The sequence below is a fragment of the Mizuhopecten yessoensis genome, unplaced genomic scaffold (genome assembly GCF_002113885.1).
Source record: "Mizuhopecten yessoensis strain PY_sf001 unplaced genomic scaffold, ASM211388v2 scaffold6287, whole genome shotgun sequence".
Classification (NCBI taxonomy): domain Eukaryota; kingdom Metazoa; phylum Mollusca; class Bivalvia; order Pectinida; family Pectinidae; genus Mizuhopecten; species Mizuhopecten yessoensis.
In genome coordinates this window covers 205,981-225,031 of record NW_018406474.1, presented here as the reverse complement: position 1 = coordinate 225,031, position 19,051 = coordinate 205,981, and the positions used below count along the sequence as shown (strand labels likewise).

The window sequence follows — 19,051 nt, the reverse complement described above, 5'->3', positions numbered from 1 at the left end:
ACTTCAGAACGTACAGCCGCAGAAGATGATGTTTTGCCGTCTAATGTCACTTGCTGGGTCCGATGCGATAGGAAGTCTCTAATTCACATCTATATGTTCCGTCTCACACCGTAGAATTCTAGTTTCCGGAGGAGTCGTTGTCACGGCATCTTGTCAAAAGCCTGCAGGAGTACATCCATCTACTCCCCCTCGGCCAATTACTTCGCTATCTCCTGAATATTAGGGATGAGTTGTGACTCGCAGGACCAACGTGATCTGAAACAATGTTGCTCGTCGACCAGGATATTATTATTGTCGTAGTGATCCATGATGTTGCTGTAGATAATGGGCTCGAGCAATTTACTTGCAATCGACGTCAATGACACTGGGCGGTTATTGACAGGGTTGTGTCTGTCTCCCATCATATAAATATGTACAATTGAAGCTTTCCGTCAGTCCTCAGGTATTTCCCACTTCTCAGGGAGCACTGGAAAATCCTGGTAAGAATATGGGCTACATGAAGAGCGGAGTCCTTGAGGATCCTGGCTGGTATGGAGTCGGGGCCTGAGGCCTTATGCGGCTTCAGTCAGTCCCGTCAGCAGCTTATGCACTCCTCACATATCTGTGGTGATGTCGGGCGCTGGCTCCTTCCTTTGTCCGGAATTTCACTCTCAAGTCCTCTTCTATGTAAACCGATTCGAACTGGCTGTTTAAGATCTCAAACTTAGTTCCGGTGTCACTGTGTAGGAATTCGAAGCCGTCTTGGTGGTTTAATGGGGCAACTCCACTGCTGTCTGTCCTTTTACCTTTTAGATACGACCAGAACTACTTATGGCTGTCCGTGTATTGGTTGCTGATGACTTCATCTAGGTATATGTCATATGTTTTCCCCGTTTCTTGCTGTGTGATGACCTTCAATTTCCTATATCTTTTCCAATCCTTCTCTGTCTTAGTGCTCTGAGCTTTCTTGTAGGCCATTGCTTTCCTCCTACTCAGGCGATTTATATCACTGTTTGCACACGAATTGGTGTATGTTGATGACGTGAGTTTTGATGGAACGTGTTTGTCGATTAGACTCAGTCATCTGTCTTTAAACGCGTTCCATATCACATCCACACCACTATCTGGTAGTTGGTCAAACTCCCTCTGGAAATCCTCAAATTCCCCATTGATACTCTCGGAAGATCTCTAAAGATGACACAGAATCATCTAGCCAAGTTTCCGTCTCGATCACTATTTCTGCTGACGTGAAAGCGCATAAGACTCCGACTTCACTAGACTTGTTATTGTTGCTTTGGAAGTTCACCACTATGATACGTAGGCTTTGTTTATGTGTGAGTGGTTTATCGCGTCCCCTCCTCTTTGAAGGAGTTAACATCACTCACAATAATCGATTCATAACCGGAACGAGGACGTAAAGCCCCATCAATCAATCAATCAATCAATTGATTTGTCACATGTGATACAATACACTGATCTCTTCATTGCACGCTGCATGGCACCACTCGTGACGTTTCACCTACAGGCTTTCTTGAACACACCGCATGGATATGAGTTCTGACGTTGTGGTCTTGGATTGGTCTCGAGACCACTAATGACAAGGGAAAAAAGTTTGTACCTGTTTCTGATACTGGGAGTTTCTTTTTATGCTTCAGCCAAACGTAAACCGACTCTTTGTTGGGGATTGTGTCTGTATGCTGTAATGACAGCGAGTAATCGTTCTCATCGTGTATGAAGTTATTCAGGACCTCCCGTCCTTCGTAATACACATATTTTACTTGCCGTATTTTTGTGTCGTCATTTCCGTATTGCGTATCGGGCATTTCAATACCGTAGCGTAAATTGTAGTCAATAATACATGTGCCTGACGATGATATGTCAACACCCGATATCAAAATTAGCTGGGAAATGTGTAATCACACGTACTTCAGAAATAAAGATTCCGTTACAAAGACAGAAACGGACTCACGGAAAAACACTGACAGGAGACCAGGCGACTTTAAGAAGGTCATATATGAAGCACACGGAAAGCGACTTAGCGTTTTGTGTACCTACACCACTTAACAAGCTCGAGGTCGTTGCGACTTTCGCTGTCGAGCGAGTTACGCTCTGTCGAGTCAATCGTTTTTATAAATACAGTTCACTGACTCTGTTGAAATAGTGTTTTGTAAACATATAAAGATCCCGATGAAAATGCGTATGAGGGTGCACGTGAGAACGGCATACCATGCGATAGCCTCTGGTTACACATGTATCTGAAATGTAAATATACCATGCGTAAGCGGGCTGTGGAATGATGTCCAAAGTGTACATGACTAAGAGTAATTTAGTTCCATGAAAGAACAATAAATTGTCACTTTGGATATCATAATTTCTATTAATTTTAATCACTGATATTTTTTACTAGAGATAACTGTCATTGTGTAAATTTAATCCCGCTGTAAAATTTTCCAATTTGTTTCAAGGAAGACAACTCTCGACATGATCAAAGTGATTGTAAAATGTAAAATGAATTATTAAGCCTTTGTGTATAATTTTGTCGAATTGTCCACTATTTATGGTATAAAAATGTGTGTCCTGTTTGCTTTTAGCTTGTAGATTATCACTTTTATCCACACTTTCATCCTGATCCTGGTCAGTTAGCTATANTAAAAAAATACAGCTGAAAATACGAATAACCATTGAAATAGACAATAAGCTAATAATAGAAAGTGTATAAAGCAGCGTGGATTGGCGCAAAGCAACCACGTCAATATAACGCGTGCCCAGCAGAATGATTGATTCATTGTAACGGTTATTATCTAATCAGTGACTATTTAAAATAAAGGTGACCATAAAAAAAACAGATCCCAGTTCCGTTTAAGGAAAAACGTAACTGGAGTCTGACACTCTGTTCCGTATAAGACCAATTACTTTATAGAGGTTATGGTGGTCTTAATTTTCGTGTGAAAGGTTGTTGGTTCGATTCCTGTACATGATTCAGATATAAATACGGGCCTTTGACCTTCCGTTTTGTAAAGTAGATAGGGAATGAATTACAAAAAAAACATAAACGTTTACTATACGGACCCCGGTCTGGTTCCCAGTTTCGTTTATGTTAAACGGAACTAGGGTCTGGTTCCTAGTTCCGTTTATCTTAATCGGAACTAGGGTCTGGTTCCTAGTTCCGTTTATCTTAATCGGAACTAGGGTCTGGTTCCTAGTTCCGTTTATCTTAATCGGAACTAGGGTCTGGTTCCTAGTTCCGTTTATCTTAATCGGAACTAGGGTCTGGTTCCTAGTTCCGTTTATCTTAATCGGAACTAGGGTCTGGTTCCTAGTTCCGTTTATCTTAATCGGAACTAGGGTCTGGTTCCTAGTTCCGTTTATGTTAAACGTTTATGTTAAACGTAACTGGAGTCTGACACTCAGTTCTGTATACGACCAATTACTTTATAGAGGCTATGGTAGTCATAATTTTCGTGTGAAAGGTTGTGGGTTCGATTCCTGTACTTGATACAGATATAACTACGCGCCTTTGACCTTTCGTTTTTCGAGGTAGACAGGGAAAGAATTACAAAAAAAAAACCATATACGTTTACTATACGGACCCCGGTCTGGTTCCTAGTTCCGTTTATGTTAAACGGAACTAGGGTCTGGTTCCTAGTTCCATTGATGTTAAACAGAACAGGGGTCTGGATCCCAGTTCTGTTTATGTTAAACAGAACTAGGGTCTGGATCCCAGTTCTGTTTAAGGAAAAACGTAACTGGAGACTGACACTCAGTTCCGTATAAAACCAATTACTTTATAGAGGCTATGGTAGTCATACTTTTCCTGTGAAAGGTTGTGGATTTGAGTTCCCAGTCGATTTTATAATAGGCTGGTTATGATGTTTTTCTGAAACAGACCTAGTATTTTGGTCGAAGTTCGAATTATAGTGTTATTTCAATTTTAAACGGAACTAGTGTCTGGTTCCCAGTTCCGTTTATCTGAAACGGAACTAGGGTCTGGTTCCTAGTTCCGTTTATCATAAACGGAACTAGGAACTAGGAACTAGGAACCAACTTCAGGCTCCCAAATTGATTATAACACAAAGTGTTGATATAGTGTCACACAAAACGAGAGCGATATCTGTATGGTATGATGTTTAAGTGATAGGTTTGTCCCTTAAGACTTGCATACTTCGTTTTCAAAAATGAATAACGTTGCTCATAAAATCCACCAATATCTACATCAGACTTGAATTATTTGGTGATGTGAATAGATTTGGTGTATTTATCGGACAACAAGTTGTTAGCATTAAAATGCATTTGCATATATTGTGCTCAGCTCCTTATCTAGTGATATATTTTAACAATAAAAAACAAACAATGATACCTAAACAAGCTGATGTTTAGCAGTAAAATGATACAGAAATATATATAGAGGTAGGCTATAAGCTGACACGCTGGCGTTATGAATCTTCAGTATTGTTTGAATAATGCTGCCAGTCTTCAAGTTCGGCTTTACTGCATACGAGTTCGGTTTTGAACAGTTTATGGGTTAGGGTAACCCTTTAGCCAGCCTGTTTCCATTCAGAAACTTTGAGAATTTTGTTATTTTTTCCGCTCCTTTAATTTCGATGACGACATCCAAGTCTACGCTATTGTGTACCGCCATCCGTACAGCATTTATCTGTTTAAAAAGAATTATTACATTATAATTGAATACAGAAATAGTTTATCAACTTTAAACAAGACCTTGTCTTTAAAGGTTGCACGCTTTTTTCAAGAAAATGACGGATAACGATATGCTGATTGTTGATGCGAGGTTTTCCCATTCAAACTACATCAAACGAGAGATTGCTTACCAGACAGAGCTGGTAAGCTTATCTAATATTGAATTTTGTTGGCGATTCAACTTTCTAACAGACAAACCTTTTTGTCGAGACTTCCATGCCATCATAACGTGTAATAATATCAATCTCCAATTTTTCCCATTTCTTCTACTTTAATGTTTACATCAGTTAAGGCAATTTTTGTCGCACCATTTTGTAATAAAAGCGTTCCACAAATGCATTTTGCTGTAAATTTGGGTTTTTTTCGTGGTTATTTGACATATATTTACCCATTTTTATGATTTTGGTTTGATTGCTTTTACCTTATTCCCATGAATAGATAGAAAATAGAAATGTTGACCACATTCTGAGGAGTGCTTCATGGATATTATTGTACCATAGATTCTTTCGTGTACTATTCGTCGTCTGAAATACATGATTTATTTAATACAGGGTATAGACGATCCTCTGGTTATCGTTGATATTGACGAGGTGGTGGAGAGGTACAGAAAATGGTACAATTTGCTTCCAAGGGTGGAGCTATTCTATGGTAACTTTGTATTTATCATTACCTGTTTCTCTATTTTTTACATGTAATGCGATGGTCGGTTTCTATTTTCAACATTTTTTCGACACATTTCCAACATACCATTTACGATAGAAAACATTTTTTCATATTACGCCAAAATAAAAAAATTAAAAACAGTACTCCTTTTTAAAGCTGATTCGATATAATTTCCATGACAAAGAAATGTTATATACGATGCTTTCAAAAACTCGTTTGTATTTCTATTCCAATAGCTTTGAAGTGCAACAATGATGAAAAAATAGTTGATGTCCTTGTAAGACTAGGGAGTAGTTTTGACTGTGCGAGCAAGGTAAGCGCGTCTTCCAATCATCCTGTATACGAGTCAATCAAGTCTTTTCTTAATCACTTTTTATGTAGATGTGCTTAAAATTGATTCGCCAGTTTCCTATACAAATTATCCCAGTCAGGCGATACTTAGGAACTAAGTGTTGGCAGGCGTGAGAAGAATTAAAATAACACTCAGAAAATGGCGGTTTGATTGATTCACAATTTCTATAATTTTTTTTTATAAAATCCACAAGGACTTTAAAAGTACAATAATAGGACGATACAATAATAATGAAGTTAACTATCTTCATAACGCCACCGTCATTATTATTTCACTGCTCTGAAGGAAAACAAATCAAATGATAAACGATAAGCAGTGATTCAATTCAAACTGAAATGTCATATTCAAAAGGAAAAAGGAGCTTCGTTTAAATCGAGATGATATATATATATATATATGTGTGTGAAATGATCATGCCTTGTGTTCTTTCAAGTAGGCTGAGATACAGCAGATGTTAGACCTAGGAGTCGATCCGTCACGCATCATATACGCCAACCCATGTAAACAAAACACACATCTTTCTTACGCCAAGAAACACAATGTAGATCTGATGACATTTGACAGCGAGGAGGAATTGATCAAGATCAAGATGTTGTATGGATCAGCAAGGTTAGTTGTTTCAATAATTACATTGGTGAGGTACCGTCAGTGTGACTCTTTAAGGGAACTTTATTTTCGCAGGAAGAACAAGTCTGTTAATTCCACAAGAAAGCAGTCATTTGCAGTAATGAAATATCATCTATGATAATGAATGTATCAAAACTACCATTTAAACACTTCAAATGATTTCCAGGCATTCACGAAAATAGAAATGCGCAAAATGATACAGTTGGGCTCGACATGTTAAATATATTTATATCAGGTATTAATCCTGAAGCCTGGCGTTATGTTACAGACTACTGTTGAGGTTTCGGCCGAATCACACCTATACAGTCATGTATGACCTAGGGGAGAAGTTCGGTTGTGTCTTTGAAGAGGCGCTGGATTTGTTTATATCGGCAAAGAACAAAGGCTTGAACGTCATTGGTGTGAGGTGAGATACATAAATGCAAATTTGAGAAGTTAAATCAAATATGCATTCAGACATTATCACATAGAATAATTTGTTAAATAATTTACGTATATTATAGTCAGTTATATATGCCTGTCGGCAGTAGAATGCGGTTATTAAGAACGCTCCATATCTTAATATTATTTCTGGTAACTGTGAGACAGTCAAAATTGAGACTAGTTCATGTTTCGTTTTAGTTTCCATGTTGGGAGTAACTGTCTCAGTTCCGACGCATTTGCTTTGGCAATCAAAGAAGCTCGGAGGATCTTTGACATGGGACTAAAGGTCGGATTTGGGATGAACGTCCTTGACATCGGAGGTGGATACCGAGGCAGAGATGTTGATCATCCGACCATAGAAGAGGTATAGTTCTTGAACTCGTTACAGAAATATATATTTGCTCAAGGTAATATAATCGGAAAAATAATACTGGAAGCCAGGGTTTTTGTTAAACAGTTGATATTGTTTGTTTACTTAAATGTGTTTTATGGACCAGTCTTATATATTAGATATTATTTTAATGATTGATTTCAAGAATTAAACTGACCCCATTAATCTTTAATTTAACGGTGCAATCCGTATGAAAGATTCTCAATAAAATGATAAGAACTGGATGGTACAGCTTTCGTACAGCCTGTATACCCGCCTGGTAATATGTTCATACTTGTCACACAGGCACTGTATTTCCATTCATTTATCATCTTTACGTAAGAATGCAGACATCATAAACCAGTGCCTTGATGAGTATTTCCCTGAAGCAGAAGGAGTAAAAGTAATCGCCGAACCAGGACGTTACCTTGTAGAAACTGCTGTCAGCGCTGCAGCCAATATCATAGGCCGGAAGTTTGTCTATGACCATGGTATGTGTAGAGCATACAAATGTTTTATACGTTTCGCAGATTAACACCGACTGTAAATCGACTGTACGATTAAATGCGTTAAGACTAATGCGTTGTTAATGAACAGTTATATAAACGGTGATAATTAGTATTGGTAATTATGGCAGAGAGCATAAAATTACACCGAACATCTTTTAAATGTCGTCTAGTGCTTACATCTTCCTCTAATGTATCTCTTGTCATTTAATATTCTGATTAAATTTGCTTTTAATTTCAGACAAAAAACGTATTGAACATGTTTTGTACAACATCAATGATGGGATATATGGATCTTTGTGTCGGGTGAACGATGGTACGAAGGTACTTGTTATATCACCAGTTCTAAAAAAGGTTTGTATACCGATCATAGTAGTCTTATATTATTAAGTAGACTGCGAAAGTCACAGAAATAATATTACCACGGAAATGACGATGCATAAAGTACTTCCTTTTTATCTCTAGGCGATGACAGAAAAGCACAACAGTACTGTGTGGGGTCCAACATGTGCTTCCCCGGATTGCCTAGAAAAAGACATCCCTTTACCATTAATGGAGGTGGGAGAATGGGTACATATTAGTTATGTAGGAGCCTACTCGCTATGCGGCGCGACCAACTTTAACAGCATGCCACGACCAAAGCTGTATTACTTCTGTTCACGTCACACTTGGTATGTATTTCGTTTGCCCCAACTCAAATAGTTATTTTATATATTCGACAAATTTATAATTCAACTTCTTTAGCAGGAAAGGATTTCATTTTTCTATTGTTTATATGATATCTTCATTCACTGCAGGGCATCCTTACAAAACCTGATGGATCATTGAACTTGAGCTAGAACAGCCGTCATCAGATTAGAACAGTAAAACTTGTAAGTGTTCTTACTTTCTCAGACGATTAATGTAATAAAGTGTACCATCAAATTTAAAAAATATATTGTCATTCTAAATAAAATGAAATATTTTATAGACTTTTTATAAGATTTTTAACATGTTGTAATGCATTTACCGAAGTATAAAATTTCAATTTTTATTATTGAAAACGAAAAGAGTATGCAAGGGTTCGAATTAGGGTACTCAGCCTATGCTTTACCAATATTTCATTACAGTAGTTACACAAGTACCGCATCAAAACAAGAGTTCATTTTATGCGACTCAGAGTATGTAAAACACTTCACAGGGGAGGTTACTCTTAGCCAGAAAAAACTACTTTTGGTTGTTTCGTCTTATGTAGAGCAAAACAAAAACTCTATATGAAACTATACCTTGCAATTATTGCAATTCTAAAACGATAATGTTCGTTATTTCTAACTATGGGTATAATAATGAAAAAATGTAGGTGGGTGTGAGATAAATGTGCATTTTATAAATTAGTTGCGTAAGCGCCTTTTTGTTCTTTCAGCAATTTTCTCAATGCAAGTCTCAAAATACAAAATAACTAATTCGGTGTATGATGGAAACAGTGATATGAAACAATGCGCAAGGCTTCAAGTTAACTTCTTGACTTTTCTTTCTCAATCAGAATTTGAACAATCGTCCCAGTTCACAAGCATATTTGATAATTCTTTAAATAAAAGTTCCTAACTTTTTAAAAGATAATCGCTGTTGAGTATAAGTTTTGATTTTCGTAAATCGTAAGTCTTCGAAACTGATTGGTAAATTTCGTCTATGCGATCACCCCATTTTGCATCCGAATTTAGATTAACTCCCAAATGTTTGTGTTTATTAATAAAATCTAAATACTGCCTGTCAATTTTTTGTTTAATAACAGTCTTACAATTTTAGCGAAAAGGACTTCGGTTCTGTCTGGACTAAATGTTACTAACCACTCGAATCAAGGACCTTACACTGTTAATACCACACTTAACTAATGTTCCTAACCTGGTATTTCGTTTCTTATTTAGGTACATATGACCAGGGCTTACACTGCTGCCGTTTTGGTTTTGAGGAATGCTTTCCTTCAGGCTACATTGGTTTCAGCTTGATTTTTAAGGGGTTCGTGTTTATCCTTTTGTTTTAGCCCTTATTTTTGTTACTAATTATAACTTATCACTTTTTTCTGTTTGTATTAACTTAAGGTGTCATTTGGTCCTTCTGTGTGTGGATGTTGTGATACATTTTGATTCTATTTTTTTCATATAGTGTTGTAATAATGTGATCATTGTTGCCATACAGTAGTAAATGACAACAAATAGAACTGACTGTCTTATTGTCAAGGGAAAATTACCGGCATTACGGAATCATTTAATTAGTATATGCGAACGCTAAATTAAAGTTTATAGCAATCATCTTATTGTAACTTCTTTCTTCATTATAGTACATTGTATAATCATTGCAAAGGATGAGTGTCTATAAGGCCCTTTTTTGGACCCGGTATATTCAGATGTTCACCCTTCTTATTTTGTTCAAAGATGTCCTATTGTATTACATGCGGAAAAACTAAGGTTTTTAAGCTCACTTTGAAAACAGCAAACTATATTTGTGATTTACCCTACCCCTTTTGGTGCCGCCAAAAACCCACTTTCGGCCAAACTTTTAGCTTAGTTTTTCCGCATGTCATACAATAGGACATCTTTGAAAAAAACAAGAAGTAAAAATCTGAATATACCGGGCCCAAAAAAGGGCCTTATAGACACTCACTCATTCTTTTGTCAAGTACATGTAGCTGCTCAAACATTCTAGAAAAAATGTCAATGTGATCTCATTAAATCAGGTCTCTGAATTTCGTACATTTAGATGTGTAAATGAAGTCTATTCTGAAATGCTCTCCGGTGTGTTTAAATCTTTATCGATGACAAATAAAATGAGAAAAACACATTTTTTGGGCAACATTTTGACATTTTATTTTGACATGCTGGTGACACATAGAAGACGGGTAACAACATCACAATACACAGATATGTGAATAAAGTCTTCACCACTGTTACTAGCCATCAATTGATTCACCAGAACTAGCCGAAAGAAATTGGACATAACATATTTTATATTCTGCCATTTAACTTTAGGAGGGATTGCATAATTTAGAAAGTTTTCATATATGCGAAAAAATCATGTAAAAACAATACTGCATATCTTCAAACAGGCAAGTCATTCGCAGCAGATTTTACCTGCGTGTGTGCAAGCCTTTGTTTTCATGTGAAATTTATTAAAAAAAACACGATTCATGAGAATCTTGTGCGAAAAGGAAAATAAAATCTTCACGTACAAACTTTATTTTTTTCAAAATAATTTCACCTTGATAATTAAACTTGAATACACATGAAAGAAATGAATGTAAATATTATTCCAAAAGTATACAGAATGCAAAGTGTGAAACCTTATTTCTTACATTAAACTTATTTAACTGTTCATATTTAACTCACGTCAAAGCAACAACTTGTCTGCTAAGTATAACCGATGTCAGGAAATGTATAACCACAACATATACAATAGGAATGTTATTCACTGGAGACAGTATTACGTATATAGATACATAGTTCGGAGGCGTTCAAGAAAATCTTACCCTAATCAAAGTATGAAATTTAACCTTATATTATATATCATAGGCTACATTACACAACCCCCATCCCTATAACGCAAGACAACCGCTACAACATTTTGTTTTCTTCAGTAATATTATCTTTATTGGTTATTTCTTAGTAAAAGAACAGTGAAATTTTCTTTTACTGACTATTCCTTTACACATTGAATAAGTCTTAAAAAACCCTCATAAATATCTACTACCAAGTCTGTCAATGTTAGTTAAGATCTACTGAAAATTACTAAAAGACAAAAAAATCTCAAAATTGTGGTGTCTAGTAGAATATGATCCCGACATCGGTAAAATAGACATGAAAAGTATGTTCTTTATTTTTTCTCTGTGGAACTGAACTTCTGAAAACTAAAACATCTAAAATACCTATAAAACTTGAAATGTTGATACTAGAAAAAATCTTGATGACTTTTCAGTCTTATTCAGAAAATAAATTATGTAATGTATTCATAGCAAACTACATTGTCTGTAATATCTTTTTGGATTTTTACTTAATTTGTCCATCATTATTTATCTGGTAAAGAACATTGTAAGTGTCAAACTATTAACATAATATTTATATTAGGCTTGAATTATATATAAAATATTGAGAATTGGTTCCAGACGTTCTCGTGCTCGAATATCAATTAGTTATGTTCCAATTTCAATTCGATGTCTGTTTCGTATTTGATTTCATTACATGAATACGATATCATCACTGAATAAACTTTTTGCATATAACTTCATGTTATGACATCCATCGTGACATGATAATACAGATGACAACGTGTCATCACGACATTGTGACATCGAATTGAAGTCATTAGACATTGACGATAGACTGCGCTAATATGGTTTCGCAATTATCACATTCATTCTTGACAATTTGAGAGAAAAAAAACCGGATTTATTTTCATTTCATGTGAGAATTGTTTTTATCATGACAGAGCTTCGTTGCACTGACAATTTCTACACTTTATGGTATACGAAATGGAGACTCTTTTAAGATACTACGAGTGTATATATATATATATGTATTTTGTAACTTAAAATTACGATAAAAACGAGTATTAAATAAAAATTCCGTAAAGGGCTTAATTTCTTTGTTGCATTATTTCGTTTACATTTAATAACATGATTGATAATCAATCAAAATTTAATTCGGAGGGATTACAATATGGCTCTACATATAAATATGGAGGGGATTGATTTTCACAAGAAAACAATAAAGCACAATAGGAGCGCATTTACACATTTTGATTGACAATCTCAACATGACGAGAAACAGTAAGGGTAAGACACACATACATTTATACATTTTCCACAAAGGATTATAAACAATATAAGAATAATGAAATATATCAAAATGCATAGATGAAATGATTCCTTCAAATTACTGATTTACGTATATGTAGACAAACAACACGAGGAGAGTATTTCGTGTACAAACAAACACATAGTGAGCCTATAGCTATCGATCAATACTTGTTCTCTTTGAATTTTGACAATTACAAAACATACGAGTAGACATATTCTTTTGTTTATTACAAAAGTACTATCTATTATTAGTAAAAGCTCGTTAATCCAGATATTCTCGTCAGATAATGAATGTAAGTCATGATCCACAAAAGCTGTGTTTCATTTATCTATAAATTAACTACATATTTTTTTCGCTTGGAACCGGAGTGTCCAGATTAACCCAGTCCAACAGTATTCTATAAACAAAAGTACCAGCTATATGTGGTGCATATTTTACGTAGATTTACTTCACACGCGGTTGTTGGTTTTTCTGATTGTATCTAATGTGATCGTTATGAGTTACGAGACAATTTTCCCAATAACATTCAAATAACAACCTTTTTTAATTATGGCAACTCAATATCTTATAAGTCAATAAAACCTTTTGAATTCCACAATGTATCTATCGATATACCTACATATATTTCTATGTTCATGTCTTGTCATAAATAGTAACAGACTTTTTAACATACAATCAACAATTTATATAATAATAATTGAACAGACAATCTTTAAATTACACATCATTGGTATTTTTCTTCATAAAACGTATTTGCATTTGGAATTTCCTTTAGGATTTCTCATCCGGGAAAGCCTTGATTTCATCTGGAACAGCCAACGACTTATTTTAGCACAAAACCCTGACGACTAACATGACTATATATATATAGTGAAATAGTGCAGAGTGCAACACTACTTCTGGCATTTTTAGTGCGTATTTCAATAATATTGCGCAAATTTCAACTTTTGGAAGGATTAGGGATAACAATAAGCATACTTATGTAATTATAGAACATTTTGATTTGAAATGAAGTCGAATTCACCAGTATTTAAAAACACAATTAATTGGCATAAAAACTACGGGAAACGAACATGGTTTATATTTGTGACATTTGTTCTGAGTAATAAATATGTTATACTTCACACCTGTATTAAAGGTAAATCTAATATCACAGAATATTTTAATATGACTTTTTTATATAACAGTTTATATAATAATTATTGTCCTATATGCTCATCTGTTAGATTATTATCCCAACATTGTATATATAAAATCCTTTTGACAACAATCAACAATACCCTCTATGTATCACGATACAGGATAAATCTAACTAATCTATCTCGGTCTTTTTCTACACCAAATTGTATCTTACATATATCACCTATATTGAAAATAATATTTTTTTAAAAATAGCTTTACAGCTCTTGAGTATAAAAATCACAATCGTTCCTTGTAATTTTACATCAACCACTTTATCATAGTAATTGTGACTACACTTACATGTATATGTATAAGTCGATATAAAGATCTACATACAACACTGAAAATAACATTAACAAGATTGTATAAAAACACTTCACAACATCAAAAACACTGAAGGAAACAAATTTAGGTTGTAAAATGAGTTTGACAATTCATCCTATATTTCAAATATTAAGGAGATTTTGATATGATGTAGTTGATATTTCAATTAACTGTGTTTGTCGATTTTTTATTTATTTTTACCACAATTACTGAATAATTCAAAAATCTGCAAATTCTTAAAGGACCTTCACAACAGTAAATGTTTTGTCGGTGATGATCTCTAAGAACAGATGAAAACGTTCCTTAGATTCCCTTCTCTGCTATATACTAATGATAATACAGCAACTTTCGATATAATCATGTGCTACACTTTGATACTTTCTGTGGCCCAATAATTATATTTTATGATAACTAGCATTAACGTAAGCCTGTAACAAATCTATACAGGATTGAAACTATAATTTTACATCAAAACTAGAATGAGGAATTATAAATTATTGACCATTAATCGTGCCATTTTATGGCTTTTATATTATCACAATTAAAACAAGTAAATTGTCATAACACAGCCTTGGGCTGTCGCTATTTTCTTTTTTATTAAACTCATGATTATGAAAATCTGCAACATGAATATGGTGGCTAAACTTCTATTAATGTACAGCGAATTTACCTAACAATCATACATTATTATTGGAAAACTCTATTCTATAAAATTAATTAAATATTATTTAGTGATAATTTCTAAGCAGATATAGGTACATCTGTAACAATATAATATTAAATTATTAAAAAGGTACATTCTCTACTTAAATTTGCTTAATCTATTAATCTGTTCATATATGTTTATATTTTGATTATAATAAGAACAAATCTATATGAGATACATGAAGTGAACTAACTGTTCACTCAGTTGGTATGAAATTATTAATTTACACACGTGAACAATTTTGTGACCTATTTTGATAAAATTGGTGTAGAAAAACTAAACTGGTAAATATATCCATTTGATTCTACACATTATTAAATAACACTCTTACCAAGTATCTGTTAATCAAACTGCTACATGTACCTCCCAAAGTATACAATGCAGCTACATATTTATACAACTATGCCATTCAGGATAAAAATCCATCTCATGGAATCAAGAACCAACAAGCACCAGTTACATTCTTATGTTTTTTTCAAACAGCTGTTCATTTTACAAATAAAACCCCTCTACAACGAAGTACCAATTAACCTGGAGTTTGACACCAGTTACATCTTCCTACCTCCCATTCAATGTTTACTTATGCAGACACAAATTTACACAACTATGTCGTCTTATAATATTGAGGAGTGGAATGTACCTGATAATTTAATACATTGAATCAAATTGAGGAATGTACGATGGAACTACAAATGAATGAAACTTGTTTGGTCATTTTCAATAATATCTGTTTAAACAGTAAACTATGTAGATATAAAAACAGTTTAGAATATATATATAACAAAACAATGTGGCTTCCCATTTCTAATGAAATAGGTTTTAAGTAGGTAATATAGATTGATATTATGTTTTGATTTAAAATATGGATACGAGAAATAAGTGAAATTGTTCAAGGAAAGTGACAACACGTTTTCAGTCAAACTTATCTCCCCTTGAATTATCTCCCTTCTCAGATATTTATATCTCTATCTAGAAATGTAAAATAATAAATAACGGAGTGATTGGCCAATAAGATAATGTAGATTTATGCTTCCTTTGGCAGTATGATTGACATCTATAACAGGGGAGTGAACTCTAATCATTTGCAATACAAATTTCTTCTGTCTTTTTTGACAGACCAAACCTGAAATATATCAACAATGAAATACATCGGAAATAGAAAGGCAAAAGCATTTCCAAATGTGGGTACTAGATTACCTGGAAATTGGCAGTAACCTGAGTTAAATACAAACTATCTAATGCTAGTCAAAAGAACAAGGTCAAGTAATAACCAAAACTTCTAGGGCGAACCTTGAATACATGTATTTATCATTATTGAAATAAACATATATAAAACTGCTGTAACAGTTCAATACCACTGTCATCCTCATAAAAGGAGGTGCCAGTTTCAAGCTTTTTTCTCATGCTGATACCATACTCATTTACACAGTTTGGTATACTATCTAGAATGGGCTTGCAAAGAAATTTCAAAAAGTCAAAATTTAATTTCCATCTGAATCAGAACTATTGATTTGTAAGCAAACTAATTTTCCAACACAGTCCCTTTGCTTCATAATTACTCATTCACAGACCTGTGAAGTTGGACTTACGTAACAAAATAGAAAGAGGAGCCAGGCTTTGTCCAAAGAGTTGGAAAGGGGAGCCAGGCTTTGTCCAAAGAGCTTTGTCCAAAGAGTTGGAAAGGGGAGCCAGGCTTTGTCCAAAGTGATAGAAAGGGGGAGCCAGGATTTGTCCAAAGAGTTGGAAAGGGGAGCCAGGCTTTGTCCCAAGATTTGGAAAGGGGAGCCAGGCTTTGTCCAAAGAGTTGGAAAGGGGAGCCAGGCTTTGTCCAAAGAGTTGGAAAGGGGAGCCAGGCTTTGTCCAAAGAGTTGGAAAGGGGAGCCAGGCTTTGTCCAAAGAGTTGGAAAGGGGAGCCAGGCTTTGTCCAAAGAGTTGGAAAGGGGAGCCAGGCTTTGTCCAAAGAGTTGGAAAGGGGAGCTAGGCTTTGTCCAAAGAGTTGGAAAGGGGAGCCAGGCTTTGTCCAAAGAGTTGGAAAGGGGAGCCAGGCTTTGTCCAAAGAGTTGGAAAGGGGAGCCAGGCTTTGTCCAAAGAGTTGGAAAGGGGAGCCAGGCTTTGTCCAAAGAGTTGGAAAGGGGAGCCAGGCTTTGTCCAAAGAGTTGGAAAGGGGAGCCAGGCTTTGTCCAAAGAGTTGGAAAGGGGAGCCAGGCTTTGTCCAAAGAGTTGGAAAGGGGAGCCAGGCTTTGTCCAAAGAGTTGGAAAGGGGAGCTAGGCTTTGTCCAAACAGTTGGAAAGGGGAGCCAGGCTTAGTCCAAACAGTTGGAAAGTGGAGACAGGCATTGTCAACAGTTGGAAAGGGGAGCCAGGCTTTGTCCAAAGTGATAGAAAGGGGAGCGAGCCACAAGGTGATAATAAGCTTTTGATTCTGTACATTCGATCCGATTCAGTTCGTTCTGGGTTTTTCACTCAGTCAAGTGAAAACCAGTATACGCACATATAAACCAATTGCTCAAATGTCTGTCATTTCCCTTTACATTTTCTAATTTCTACAAAAGATGACAATCTCTCAATTACTGACTGAGACAGAACTTGGGTCTTCCAGTACATCATACATATGAGGTGTTCAGATCAATTATTATCAATATCTTTCTGAACATGCATATCTCAACCTTACTTTCAACTTAAACTCTTGCGATTCTATCAAATGTCACATGGCACACTACTGCAGCGATGAAGGACAAATATCATTTGCTATCCAACTCGGAACACATGTATGAACTTAACCTCCTCGGCTACTTTTCTGAGATCGTATTCACCTGCCAAAAGCTGGTAAAGGTATTGTCAGACCAAAGATAGCTGTAACTTACAATACACAAGGCCTACATCAGACAAAACCTCACTCAGAAAAAACGTTCTTCTCCAGATTCCTGAGACAAAGTTCCTCCACTGAGTATGATCTAAGTTCACAGTGCTGTTCTCTCTGTGTAAACCACCACTGAATCGTTCTTTATGAGATTGTCCGTATCGTTTCCGTGATGTGTTCCTATGTCGGGGATAGCACTTGTTCTCATCACAGCTATGGCCGCCGCCGACTCACTCCGCATGCGGTTCTTCCTTTTCAGCGTGTTGCTTGCCTGTCAAAGAAGTTCACACCATTATGTATCACTGGGTATTTTCACAGGTGGGACTTTTCGTAGATTTATTCCAAACATAAGTGTATTTTGTAGTTTTTAATTTTTGCAACTTAAACTACCTAAAACATCTGTATTATTTGATCAGAATCACAAACCTCACAGAACAATATATTTTTAAAACAGAATTTCATTAAAGCCTTATAAAACATCATGTACATTATCATGGAACGCCACCTAGATAGGAGTTTCTTATACCTCCAGCAGTGTTATGTCTTGTCAGGATTATGGCAGCCATGTTGTATTAATAGAATCCAGCCCTGATGTGAGGTAATGATAAGATTATTCAAACCCAAGGGATAGAATATTGAGCAGGAGACCCAAGGCTTTGCCGAGGGTATTTTGCTCAATATTTGTCCCGAGGGTTTGAATAACCTTATCATTACCTCACATCAGAGATGGATTCTATTTCTTGCTTATTAACTAAAACCTGTAAAAACAGTTGCTTTTCTAGTAAAGTTATAAACTGTCCGCACATTTCTCATTTGCATATGAAGCCCGGATGGCAATTGTTAGTGACGTCAATGACCCTGACTGACCCCAAAACGTCATAAAATGACGTCGCGAACAATAGCATGACCCCGCAAGGTCACTATAATTCCCACGCCAGTCTGCGCGTGTAAGCGATCTGGACCTGTGGGTTGGATAGAATTTTCCAGCACGCCGGAAATGCAGATATCTCGGTCTAGTTTGCAAGAAATTACTATCACTGAGTGAACACTTATTCACCTACTAACGGGTGTATGAGGTTTACGATTCAATACAGTGTCATGATAAAACCATTATAGATATTTCCAAGGTGGAAATTTTACGCTACCCATAAAAAGTTTGATTAACCACAAGGCTATAGATTAATGAAATACACATTAAAAGATTTAAGATATTGAACTTTTCAAACATTTGTTGACCATGACAAATTATCATATTACTAATTTCAGAAGTACAATTCTGAGTTACCTCTGCAGAGAAGTGATGACTTAAGGGAAGCTTACCTGTGAGTAGACTTCTTCTGCTGAAAGTGCCATGGAAACCGCCATGGATTCCTGGTCTTCCTCCTGGTAGCCATGGTGATTGTGATCCCCCATGAACATTGGATTCTGTACTCCTATTGAAATCATTAAAAGAGCAGCATGTTGATTCAATTTTCAACGATTTTATAGATGGGGTATCAAATGCAAAATTTTACTGGCCAAACATAAATAAC

The 19,051-nt window shown here is 35.5% G+C and overlaps 2 protein-coding genes across 2 annotated transcripts in view; one reads left to right on the top strand and one right to left on the bottom strand.

The window, feature by feature from the left end:
- The window catches only part of LOC110451912 (ornithine decarboxylase-like), a 22,774-nt gene extending 8,276 nt beyond the window's left edge, over positions 1-14,498 (top strand). Inside the window, exons 2-12 of the mRNA XM_021500138.1 lie at positions 4,731-4,820; positions 5,229-5,325; positions 5,577-5,653; positions 6,129-6,301; positions 6,588-6,725; positions 6,941-7,106; positions 7,456-7,603; positions 7,860-7,972; positions 8,084-8,289; positions 8,416-8,490; positions 9,523-14,498. Of these exons, the coding sequence (XP_021355813.1) occupies positions 4,734-4,820; positions 5,229-5,325; positions 5,577-5,653; positions 6,129-6,301; positions 6,588-6,725; positions 6,941-7,106; positions 7,456-7,603; positions 7,860-7,972; positions 8,084-8,289; positions 8,416-8,446 (1,236 nt within the window). The 5' untranslated portion in view covers positions 4,731-4,733 and the 3' untranslated portion in view covers positions 8,447-8,490; positions 9,523-14,498. The remainder of the gene's footprint in view (positions 1-4,730; positions 4,821-5,228; positions 5,326-5,576; positions 5,654-6,128; positions 6,302-6,587; positions 6,726-6,940; positions 7,107-7,455; positions 7,604-7,859; positions 7,973-8,083; positions 8,290-8,415; positions 8,491-9,522) is intronic.
- A 60-nt stretch (positions 14,499-14,558) lies between these two features.
- Positions 14,559-19,051, bottom strand: part of LOC110451911 (Down syndrome cell adhesion molecule homolog) — a 49,007-nt gene continuing 44,514 nt past the window's right edge. The window contains exons 31-32 of the mRNA XM_021500137.1: positions 18,840-18,952; positions 14,559-17,790 (exon numbers count right to left, since the gene is read on the bottom strand). Coding sequence (XP_021355812.1) covers positions 17,620-17,790; positions 18,840-18,952 — 284 coding nt within the window. The 3' untranslated portion in view covers positions 14,559-17,619. The remainder of the gene's footprint in view (positions 17,791-18,839; positions 18,953-19,051) is intronic.